Source organism: Leuciscus leuciscus (genome assembly GCF_965113295.1).
Source record: "Leuciscus leuciscus genome assembly, chromosome: 18".
Lineage (NCBI taxonomy): Eukaryota > Metazoa > Chordata > Actinopteri > Cypriniformes > Leuciscidae > Leuciscus > Leuciscus leuciscus.
The window spans coordinates 7,904,508-7,917,233 of NC_138742.1; the positions used below are offsets into that span (position 1 = coordinate 7,904,508).

The following is a 12,726-nucleotide window of genomic DNA, read 5'->3' on the forward strand; positions in this document are numbered from 1 at the left end:
TATTATTATCGTCTTATTGCTTAAAAAAGCAATATACTTCGAATAATACCAGGATTCTACCATGGTACTTTTTGGTACTATGGTTTTTATATACAGTTTTAGCGTATTGATACTTGGACATTACCTGCAGCTTCATTCGAGTCGAGTGCATGTGCTGTTGAGCCTCCATCATTTTTCCAAAAAATGTTTTCCCAATGGACTGTCTGTATCCAGCGCTTGTTTTGTTTTCCGCGTTTTACTGGGACAAAGATAAAGTTTATAAGAATAGCGGAGTCCACACCACAACTAAAATAATAACGACATAAAGGACCAATATCGTTGGAATCACTTTCAGAACGACTTTTTCCAATTAATAAACGATCAAAATAACATGACAGCCAATCAGAACCCAGAGCTCGTGCATTTAAAGCGGCAGGTGTCAAAATGACACGGCTGGTTTGTAATCTGGATTACGTAATCAGATTCCAAAAATTAAGTACTTATAATTAGATTATCTTACGTTTTATATTACGTTTTTTACGTACATGTTACAAGTCACCGATTTCAATATGACTTGAATAAAAGGAGTATCTGATTTTAACAGTGCTTAAAGGGTTAGTTAACCCCCAAATGAAAATTCTGTAATTAATTACTCGCCCTCATGACGTTCCAAACCCGTGAGACCTTCGTTCATCTTCGAAACACAAATGAAGATATTTTTTGATGCAACGTTCTGGGAACGTTATTTTATAGTTGCAAACTATATACCGTTATTACTTGGTTCTCAAAATAAATAAAATAAATAAATAACGGAACGGGAATCAAATACTAACGTTAGGGGAACGTTCTGTGTTTGCTGGGTTATGCTTCAAGAGCTCGCTGGCTTCATAAGGGAGAAATATCAGAGAACCAGACATAGCCTACAAGCGAGTGAACAAGAATGATTTGCTTCTTTAAAAGATTTTGTCAAAAACACCACTACTGACAGCATTCTTTATATTCTTTATTCTTTTTAGCATTTAAGAAACTTTTTTAATTTTTTTATTATAGCCTATCTATATGTTTTAGATATACTTTATTTTAATATACAAAGACATATGGTGAAAGAAGTGTCTTGGAAACGAGGCAGCCCACAGTGAGTAAATGCAACAAGTCTTAGAAAGACTCAAAAGCAACAAGAAACTCTTTAAAGCTTTCTGTTTTATTGCTCATGTCCTCAGCTAGTAGCCTTTATTCGACAAACATGAACACGTCTAAACATACAGGTTAGACATACTTAAGCCAAAACATGAATATGATCATGACAAGCTAATGAAATAAAAAATATAAATGGATTCTCTTTAGGCATTGACAATCTTATATTAATATTAAAAACAATTAAATGCAATTCGTCAATATGCAGCAAAAGCTTTGGCAGTTCATATATTCCCCAGAGCCTTGGTTATAAGATATTAAATGGCAAGAGAACAACTGATTCAGTTCATATAAATATTTCTCTTCCAATTCTGACTGAAAATCTGATTCTAAAAAATAAAAATTATAGAAATAGTCTATACACTTTTGAAGCAGTCTATTTACAGTAAAAAGAAAAGGTTTACATTCTGAAAATAGTTGTTTTGTTGTGCCCACTGTACACTGGAAAAAACAGCTCCTTTGAAACAATAACATTATTTTTTACAATGTGTTCCAAAGGAACACAGATCACTTTTAGATAATACTTAATACTCTTAATAATTCAGCCAAAATTGTAAAGATCTATAAAAATATCCTTATGCTTTTTTTTTCTTTCTTTTTTTTTTTTAAGTGGGCTGGATTGCTTTCAAAAATATTTTCAAAAAGAAGCCTTTCAACACAAGCTGATGCTTCTTAATGAATGAATTTGTTTGTTGCTTGAAAAAAATAATATTTTTGTCAGTTTGCATTCAATATCAGAAAACGAACGTGAAAATGTGTTACAGAGACATGCAGAGGGTATCTACTGTAAGTATAAATACAGATTTCCATGTTTTGAATGTTCTACATTAACACACACACATAAAATATATACGCATATCATAAAAGCAAAGCTGTTATTGTTAAAAAAAAAATCTCCATGAGATCTGTAGAGAGATACATCCTAAATTTTAACACAAGACAAAAAAGTAGAACAGATGGAACTGGTAAGGTCACAAGTACATAAATACACAATAATAAAATATGATAGTTTTAGTATGGGATGAAGATGTTTTGAGAACCTAAATGTAGTGCAGGGCATCATGGGCTCTGACTTGACACAAGGTACATGTATTTCCATTCATTTTTGGTTTGCTGGTTCTATGTTTTGGTAGTATTATTACAGCACCGCAGGCAAAGGCACAATATTCAGTTTTCTATTTACATCGCAAAGAAGAAAATGGCACTTCATTGGTTTTCTTAGCTGTTTTACTACAAACAAATCTCATTTTTCTGAAAAACTTTGTTTTTAAGAATTCCCCTTCATGAACAGTGCATTTACTTATAGTAATTTGAAATATTAAGTACAAGGCATTTCGACGATTTAAATTTGGACTGATGTACATGTGGTTCATCTAATACGAAAACAACAACCATTCTTAAACAAATATATTAAAACATTTGCAGTGGTGAGATGCATTCATCCACTTTCCCTTCAGAAGTATATGCAAACCACTTGTTTTGGGGAATATGACGGACAGTAATGGTTTAGTCTCACAGATGATGAGGTTATTGCTCGAAATACACTAATCTGAGTGAGTTCATATATGTGAGTCAAAAGGCTATGGAATAAAAAACCCATGAAATGGAAAAAAAATTGACTTAACTCCACCTGTCCAATCCAAACTGTTTATGAAGGCTCAAGTCTCTGACAAGTTTGACATATGAGATCAACATTGGACGACTTTCAGAAGTCAAATAATAGCAGGGAAATTGAATACCATTTGCACATCAACACGCTGCTGTTCTTGTGGTTGACTGAGATGGATGTTTGGTTAAATGCGGTCCATGATCCAGTTTTTTTTGTCAGAGGTGACACTTGACCGGGCCGAGGCATCGCTCCTGCTCTCACGTGTCCCGCTGAAGGCAGGGGAACGCCGATACACTCCAGGGGTCCTGCTCGCTTCCCGATCAGGGGTTTCCTCTATGTCTGACCCCTGCCATGCACTCCTGTCAGATCCTTCCTTATGATCTCATTCACTATAGAAAAGACAGAAAAGAGGAACATGCTTAAAAATTAAAGGAAAGAACATCTGTTCAGAACTCTTCAGAACTGCAAAGTGGGGTTCAAAAGTCGAGACCACGAGTAAAAATGCTTATATTTTAGATTTTGTTTTGTTGCAATAAATAGTGTGGAATTTCAAAATTTCTTCACAATCCTGCATCTTAATTTTTTTAAATTTTTTTTTAGGATTGAATATATATATGATAAAATGTATTGTAGTATATTTTGATATACACACCGGTATATACATTACATTTTAATATAATTATTAGTTCTGTCAAATCGAACAATTGCAATTAATCACATCTAACATAAAAGTTTGTAAATGTGTCTGTGCAAATATACTATATATATATATATATACACACACATACACTGTTGTTCAAAAGTTTGGGATCTGTAAGATTTTTATATATTTTTAAAAGAAGTCTCTTCTGCTCACCAAGGCTCCATTTATTTGATTAAAAATACAAAAAAGCAGTAATATTGTGAAATATTTGTTCTATTTTACTGTTTTCTATTTTAATACATTTTAAAATGTCATTTATTCCTGTGACGCAAAGCTGAATTTTCAGCATCATTACTCCAGTGTCACATGATCCTTCAGAAATCATTCTAATATGCTGATTTGCTGCTCGAGAAACATTTATTATTATTATCAATGTTTTTTGATTGATATATGTATACACACACACACAGTACATTTACAGTATACACACATATATATTTACGTATATTAAGCGATTTGACAGCACTAATAATTATACTAATATATTTCACCGACAGGGTTTAGATTGAGCCAGGATTAGGCCTTAGTTCAATTAAGTAGCTTTTATAAACGTGCCTTAGAATAAAACATTGCTGGTGTGCATCTTGAGACAAAACAATGGCTCTGACATATTGTAAGATACATCAGTGTCAGTTAAAGCAGCATAAAACATGCATTTTAGTCTGGGACTAGGCTTAAGCCTTGACTATGAAACCGGGTAATAATATTGAGAATCCTGCTGTTTTTGACAGGCTGAATTCAAGTATTACAAGCTGCAGTGACAGTGACCGGCCACTAGGTGGAAGGGAATGATTTGACAGAACAGGCTCAGTGAAGCCCTTGCATTGGCCATCACTTCCTGTTGTTTTACGGGGGGCATAAATGGAAACTTTTACTGCCTCTTCATTCTAAGAATAGCAGCAGGGCGCTGGGGCTGTTAACTCAATCACAACACCACCACACACGAGTCTAGCCACAACTCAGACATGAACAAAGGTCACAGGTATGATCAAATTATTTGAATGTGGGAAAACACCTGCATTGCTGTTTGAGATAAGTATGGATCAAAATGATGACAAAACCACTGATTGATGGTACAGTCACATGGTAGACCAGGGTACTTCAAAGAACAGGATGGTTTCAAATGCATGGCACTATCCAAAACCCAAGACTATCCAAAAGTTTTATCATACTACCATTAGCCAAAAACACAAGTAATGCTATAATTAAAATATGTTGGTTTAGGACAAGAAATTCCATTTATTATATATCCACCATTCACCTTGCATCTCTTCAGCCACTGAACTGCACTCAACCTTTACGCATACTGTACTTTGGCTTGAAAACTCAAAGAATAAAAATAATGTGGTCTGACCTGATTGGCAGCATTCTCAGTGCCCTTTACTATCAAGGCAAGACACTTCGGCCTGGAAACCCAGAGCACAAGTCATCACTATCTCAATACACAGTGCCATGCTGTTTGTTTGTTATGATGGATGAGCTGGGATAACAGGTGTAGCATACAGATTCTCTCGAGGGCTTGAGCCAGATGTCTCTGACACGGTGCTGACTGAATTATTGATGGTCAGTCTGAATATTTAAGATAACAATAATCATTATAAACCAACCTGCATTCAACTATTAGCTATGAAAAATGCCATTTTATGTTTTAGCAAACAGGCAACCAATCAGCTGCAACCAATTGTATTTAAAGCGCAATGGCAATGTAAAATGTATGCACAAGTAAACATCAGTGCTAACTGGCCAACCAAAAATATAGATTAACCACACTGAAAGTATTGCACAAACAGTGTTTGTTGTGGTAAGAGCTTGCGTTCAAGGAGAAGGAACTCAACATTCAGCTGATTTCCCTATTTGAAGATTTAATAGTGTAAGGAGCACAATGGCACAAATATAAAGGCCCAAACCAAAAAGATTGATGGATCTTATAGCCTGAAATGTTTATACTAGCTAAAAAACGGTCAACGGATGAAAATTAACAAGTGTTGGCTAAATCTGGCGCATTTTACATATTGTTATGTACTATTAATGTGTACTGTCCCTGATTAAATAAATAAATAAAATAAATAAAGCTCAGATACGATAATTGAAGGTTAACGAATCATCTTGAATAAATAAATAACCCTTGTATTTTGTCATCTTTAAAAAAATAACAAAAGGCAAAACAATGTATATTTAAAAAAAAAAAAAATTGTATAAACAATGATATATAATACTAAATACCTTATTCCAGAAATTTGTGATTATAAGGCTAAAAATAAAACTTTTCAGTAGAATCTATAACAGCGCAATCAAGAAAGCCTTGCGGTTTTAATCATACAACACTAAGTATGGGAGCACTATGTGGATGACATCTGTTTTTCCCTCAGAGGCTAATGAAGAGCAGATGAGAGAGGAATAAACTGGTAGTAGCGGGATTCTGAGGTGCTTTATCAGCGAGAGAAAAAAAACTAAATACGAGGCCCTGCAGACTTTAGATCCACTGATGGAACTCCTTCCAACACCCAACAACTTAAAAGAAACGTTTTGACATGTAGAAATGAGATCTTTACAACTTCTTAAGAAAATATGAGTGGTGCTTCGCTGTGCAAAACTTGCTTTTGTACATAGATAGAAAACCATGCAATGTACAGGACTGAGAGCTTATGGGGAAAGTAATGAAGGGCTGGCACACACTGTTGGTTTTAGCTGTAAAGGAAGTGTACAGACTGGGCGGTATAATAGGTGAGTGTCTGGCTGGAGAGACCTTGACCAATCAGAAAGCTTGTTTACAAACCAATGGTGGAAAGCAAGACAGAGCATAGTAGATGACTCAGTCTGCAAACTGTGCATGTGCTTAGCTATACTTGAAGACAAAAAAAGATGGCAAAATCTGTCAAAGCCACTTTTAGGCATGTCTGGGTGAATAAGCAATGTCTTTTATGTACAAAAATGTTAAAAGTTGCCTAATCATTATTATTAGCTTTATATAAAAACAATAGAAGTCTATGGTATGTCTTCATTTAGATTGCAAGGTAGCAGGCGTGTGCATGTGGATCATATATGCTGTAAAATAATGTAAAGACTAAGAAAAGTCATACAGCACTTGATCTACTGGCTAGTGTGTGTGTGTGTGTGTGTGTGTGTTGGGTAATGGGCAAGCACTGAGTTGTAATAAAGCCACAGAGCAAGTGTAAAGGACAGGAAGAGTCTACACCGCAGGTCTGACTGTTGGCCCACCAAAACAGACTAGTTTAAAAAAGCCAAACCAAAAATAAACTATTGAGACCTCCTTCCCTTTTAACTCTGCCTTTAAACCACGTTAAACTCTACAATCTACAGATGCTTCTTATTTCGAACAACACTTTTAAAGAACAAAGCTACATCTTATCAGGACACCATTTTCACAGCCAAATACCCAATGGCTTGGCACACACACGGTCCAAAACTGGATGCAAGTGATCTGAAACTAATGTGCACGGCTTACGTGCTCTATCTAAATTATTCCTGCTGCTCTCTCCAGCTGGAAGAACTTCAACTCAGGCTTTCTAGGCTGGAACCGAAGCCTAAGGCGAAAAAAGTTGAGCCAGATGAGCACTGGAAGATTGGCCAATGTTGTACCCTCAAAACTCTAAGCCAGTTTGGCTGTTTATCTCAGGGTAACACTTGTTAAGGGCCGATGCGGAGGTGACATAAAATCAAAGGTGATCTTTGTAAAAGTAGTCTAGTAAAAGAACATAACTACTGTATCTTGCCAAAAACGCCAGTTTGGACTAGTATTAATTTGCATGTTAGCCTAGACTGGTAGCAATCCAGTTGGTCAATCTAGTTAGACCACCATTGCTAAAACTTTGCTGATGGAGCTGGTCGAACAAGTCTAGCTGGTTAAGCTTGTCAAGACGCTGTTGATTACAAAAGGTCTAGTATTTACACAAAGATGTACTTAACTTCCTTTTCTTGCTATTGAGAAATGCAAAACATGCATGTTCATAATGAAATAGATGAAGGTACAGATTCTTTACAGAAAGCCAACCACAGAAACCTTGATGGCCCCTTCAAAAAGCCACCATCGAAATTCTGAGTGAAATAGACATATCTGCATGAGTCATATTAAAACTGGTTGTGTGTGAAGGTCTTGGAGGACATCAAACGATGAGATGTTAGTGGGTGGATCGCTACACACTGACACCTCTGCAAGCAAAAGCAACTGGGACTTTTTGTGGTCGTCATCCTTCCTGCTCTCAATGACCTGGACTTTGCGCCCCATCTGCTCTTGGGTTACTACCGGTATTACTTCTTAAAAAGTAAAACTGGAGCCACTATGCTTCTTAACTAGATTAACCAACAAGATTGATTTACAATAAGGTCATCCAGCTTCATTATAAAGAACATGCCGAAACCACTAAGGTAAAGCGACTTGTTGCAGGGTCAATCCCACAGCTGGAACTTGAGGCTAAGAGCCCGTCCACACGGAGACGCGTTTCGCTGTATACGTATAAATTTTTTATCGTATTGGTGTTTCGTCCACACGGATCCGGCGGTTTCGGAGACTGAAACCACTATTTTTTTAAACCGGGTCCCAAGGTGGATAAATCTGAAAACGCCGCCCTTGCGTTTTCGTGTGTACGGCCAATCCGTACATTTTGTGAAACGATGATGTCATCACACCAACTAGTCAGACACCGTTAAGTCACAGCAACTACATTTATGGTTTTTCATATTGTTCAACAAAGTTCTTGTTAACAGCGCCACATACTGGTCTGGCGTGTATACTACATCGTTTTGAGTCGGTTTCGTGTGTACGCAGATATTTCTTGAGACGACGCCGTGTTTACGGAATTTTTTTTTTGAACGGGGAAAAAAAATATCGGATAGGGAAAGCTCTGGCTTCGTGTGGATGTGGCCTAGGTGTCTTGGTCATCATGGGAACAATGGCAATAAACCCTGCCTTATACCTTGTAGGGTTCTGCAACCTCAATGAATAACTGGCCCAACAGAACACTGTGTTTGCAACAATTTTGAGTCAGAGTGGCAAAGTAGTAACCTCCTCGTTATCGTGCTAATCGTCAAATATACCACTCCAGTCCCGAATTGTTGCAAGCAAAGTGTGTTGTGTGTGGCCCGTTATTTCTTGCAGTGTTCACAAATATCAGCATTTTCTGTCTTGCTTTAAGGGGCCTTAATGAGGGAATTCACTAGCAGCTTTATGAGTTTACCAGAGTGGTGTTAAACTCTAATGGGGCTACCAGAAATTTTTGTACATAAAAAAGGGGGGCTACAGGGATTCCATAGAAAGGTCATAAACCAGCATCTTTTTACGACAACAACAAAGGTTCTAGGTCCCGGGAATCTCATAGTAACTCTCTAGTAACATGTCTACAACTGTGGTGTTGCTATTAACTCAGGGAAACCCTATTTGAGTATGCCGAAGAAAATCCATCTTTGGCTCTCGGTCCCACTCGCTTCAGTTTTTCCATCCAACATGGCCCTTTCCCTTTCCTGCAGACTCCCACCCATCACTATCTTGTTCAGATCAGGCTGCCTTTCTGGATAAGTGCAGCAGCTGCAAATAGGAGTTCTGTGCTCCAGATTGGCAAGAGCGCGACCTGTGGAAAAAAAGCAAATCCTCTCGCAGGTTTCCCCCACAGTATTGGGGGGCGCAAGGCCAAGGGGAAGCCCTGGCCAAGTATAACAAACAAAGAGGCTTTCCCCAGCTCTCCCAGGCAGCCCATTCCACTGTTTGACAATGGGTTGCCATGGCACTTGTTTTGTGAATCATAACACTGTCAACATGTCCAAGAAGTTTTGGAGCTGCTTGGTTTTCTTTTCCTTTTTTTTTATTTGCAAGGTCGAAAAAGCACCCATTTCCTTGTCAGATACAGGGCATAGAGAACCCCCTGCACGCAACATAATAAACCACAAGAGAAACTCTGACCCCCTGAACTCCCAAACTGCCTTATAGTAGTGACACTGGAATCTTACGCCTTCCCTTGCCAGTATTCTGCATCATGGTTTGGCCATTTTCATTATAAAAAGTCATTATAACTCGACTGTTTTTTTGACACAATTGAAAAACAAAACAGAGGGTGTGTGTAAGGAAACGTGTAGCCATATCCATCTAATTCATTATGGTTTCACTCTTCCTGAGTAATGGAAAGTATATACTCAAACCCAGGGGTACAAAATAGATCTTTCGTTCATTCCACTTTATATAATACAACATTTCTGGTGTCTCGTTGTGCTTGGGTCATACAGTATGTGTGAGAACCCCCACCCTTAAATGTTAAGAAGATAAGACAATGAGACGGACTTGACAAGCACTCTTCCTGCTATTGTCTGAAAGCAGAGAAAATGTGCTTGGGGACATTTCTAATTGTACATTAACACATTGTCAGTCAAAGAATGTGACTGAATGGCTCTTCCCTACATTTGGCACATTCCTACGGCCACATATTTTTACGGGGAATTTGAAAGCATGTGTCAATTCACATGCATATGCATTTTTTTATTGTTTCCCAATCAGTACACTTAAAACAGTGAAGAAAAGCTGTTATTCTGTCAGTGCTGTGGAAGCTTGTGTCACCAAGACATATTCCTTGTATGTGTAAGCATACTTGGCAATAAAGCTCTTTCTGATTTCAAAAAAGTCTTCAACTACATTTTTTTTTACGAAACCACATTTGATTACGTAATTAATTGACATTTAATTACGTAATTAATTGACATTTAATTACGAATGCCTAACCATTAGAACAGCAAATGGTCAACCTGCAGCTACTCACCATCATCAAGGTAGGCCTGATCCAAGTTCTCCTGCTTGACCGTGACTCGTCCAGGAACACTGGTTCTCGGTTCTTCTGCGGAGGAACATCTCTGGGCCTCTACTTGGACAGGAGGTGACCTGTCTTTGGCCACTCTCTGGAGGAAGGGCTGCTGTTGGATGACAGTGGTGTAATTCTGAGGGTGCTGGGGTGCCTGGGCTGGTACTGGTGAACGGTTTGCCCCTGTAGCTTGGGGACTATGCTGGTTATAGCCCTCACAATAAATGATGTGCTGATGTTCTGGGGGTGGTGGCGCAGGGGGATCTCCTCCTCTGAGCAGGTGGTGGTTGGTGGGTGAGAACTGGATAATTGAGGGATGCTGGTTGGAGGGATGTTGGCCACCCAGGTGAGGGGACTGGCCTGGGGAACCCGTGTGGACCAGAACTGAACGATGGGAGTCTGGCATCATAGTGGCTCCCGTCTGAGAGTAAATAGGACTGCTTGACATGCTTTTTCCAGGACGGGCGTACAGTATGGCTTGGCTCTGCTGCTGAAATCGGTGGTCCGGAGGGGAGACACCCAGGCGGGCCTGCTGACAGGGGACGAGGCCAGGCACCAGGCCACTGTCTGGGGTGATGACCCCCCGAGTGTTATAATACGACTGGGGAGACACCCCCAGCATTTGCGACATGGAATAACCCATCCGACCAGATTCATATTCATCCACCGGCTCTGTCTTAATAGACGGAACTGGGGAAGTAAAATGAGAGAATATCTATGATGGAGTATTCAAAGTGCAAATATCATTGAAAAGATAAATAATACTCAATATACTATATGCAAACTAAGGTCATGCACACATAAATCTTAAAAGTACAATATCAAATAATACGCCTAATAGCCATATAGGTACCTGGTAGAGGTGTGTAGGTGAAATGCTGAGGCTGACTGCGCTTCCGTTTCCCATTTATTACGTAGAAGTTGACTTTGGCTGGATGGCAAATGGATGGGTCTCTATATGGAGGCACCTCAATGAACAGCATGCTCTGTGAATGAGAGAATAGTTTTATTGCTGTATCTATATAGACAGTTTACAAGAAGAGGGCTGAAAATAGACCTTCAGGAAGTTCAGTAATTTATGTAATGCAGGCGCTGGACTTACTGCCTGACTTTTGTCTTTGTCAACTGTGGCTTCCAATTCCCAAATCTGCTGTCCATCTGGAAATAGAAAGATGAAAAAAAAGTTTAATTAAATTTGGGTTGCCTAAGTAAAGTTGAGATGAGTTAAGTTTAACTGCATAACCATTATGTAATACCCATGCCAAAGCTCTCATTTATCAGTAAATAATTGATGTAGGATTCTTAATGGCTAATTTAAGACCACTGGAAGAGTGTAATCTTTGTTCCTTAACAAACCGTCTAGCATCACACTCATGCTTAAAGTCAAAGTTCTTCCCTCAGTTGTTTGGGGAAATACAGGATTGGCCAACCGTTCTCACTGGCACACACTGCTTCCTCCCCTTGTTCATAATGACTCAACTTTGTTTTGATAGGTAAAGTGGGTGATGAGTTGTGGGTTCATCTGTCATATCTATAGGTCATAGGGTACTTACATAATTCCTCGCCTACAGACTGGTTCCCATACTGCAGAGATTGCATTTGGCATAAGTCAATCACATTTCTACCCACAGTTCTATCACACACGCTTCATCAGACACTGATGACCTCATGACTGCCAGTCTGAGCATGTAGTGTATTTTGACTAAGTCTGCAAAAAGTCAGACATGTCAGTATGAACTAAAACCTCTCTCTCATCAACTTTACCTAAAACCAAATTATCTGAATTGTCCATTCCTAATCCCAAGTATCTTTACATAACAGCTTACATTGCATTCTGTCTTCCATGTTTGAATTTGTCAACACTGCATTGGCTCCCTATTAAACATCGTATAAATTTTCAAATCTAGCTGATTACTTACAAAGCACTAAATGGTTTAGCTTCTCAGTACTTGAGCGAGCTCTTAACGCATTATAGTCTTTCACGTCTATTGCGATCTCAAAATTCTGGCCAGTTGATAATACCTAGAATATCAAAATCAACTGCTGGCGGTAGATCCTTTTCCTATTTAGCACCTAAACTCTGGAAAAGTCTTTCTAACATTGTTCGAGAAGCAGACACACCCAGTCAGTTTAAATCTAGACTAAAAACACATCTCTTTAACCTGGCATACACATAGAACATTATACATTTCTATTATTTAAATCAGTTAAATGATTGTTAGGCTGCATAAACTAGGTCAGCTGGAACCGGGAACACTTCCTATAACACCCAATGTACACGTTACATCATAAGAAGAATGGCATCTACACTAATATTAGTCTCTCTGTTTATCCCGAGATTTTAGCCGGAGTCAGCCAGGCCATATCCAGATCAGATGGAGGACCTGTGTCTAGACACGATCACAGCACATCCCTAAAGTGTCAGCAGAGATGGTGTGAAC

The 12,726-nt window shown here is 38.5% G+C and overlaps 1 protein-coding gene across 2 annotated transcripts in view; it reads right to left on the bottom strand.

Annotated features, from left to right (window-relative positions):
• Positions 1-1,159: 1,159 nt before the first annotated feature.
• nfatc2a (nuclear factor of activated T cells 2a) overlaps positions 1,160-12,726 on the bottom strand; it is a 33,262-nt gene continuing 21,695 nt past the window's right edge. For both annotated transcript variants that reach the window (XM_082145553.1, XM_082145552.1), the window contains exons 7-10: positions 11,388-11,443; positions 11,139-11,271; positions 10,247-10,975; positions 1,160-3,171 (exon numbers count right to left, since the gene is read on the bottom strand). In XM_082145553.1, coding sequence (XP_082001679.1) covers positions 3,116-3,171; positions 10,247-10,975; positions 11,139-11,271; positions 11,388-11,443 — 974 coding nt within the window. In that variant the 3' untranslated portion in view covers positions 1,160-3,115. The remainder of the gene's footprint in view (positions 3,172-10,246; positions 10,976-11,138; positions 11,272-11,387; positions 11,444-12,726) is intronic.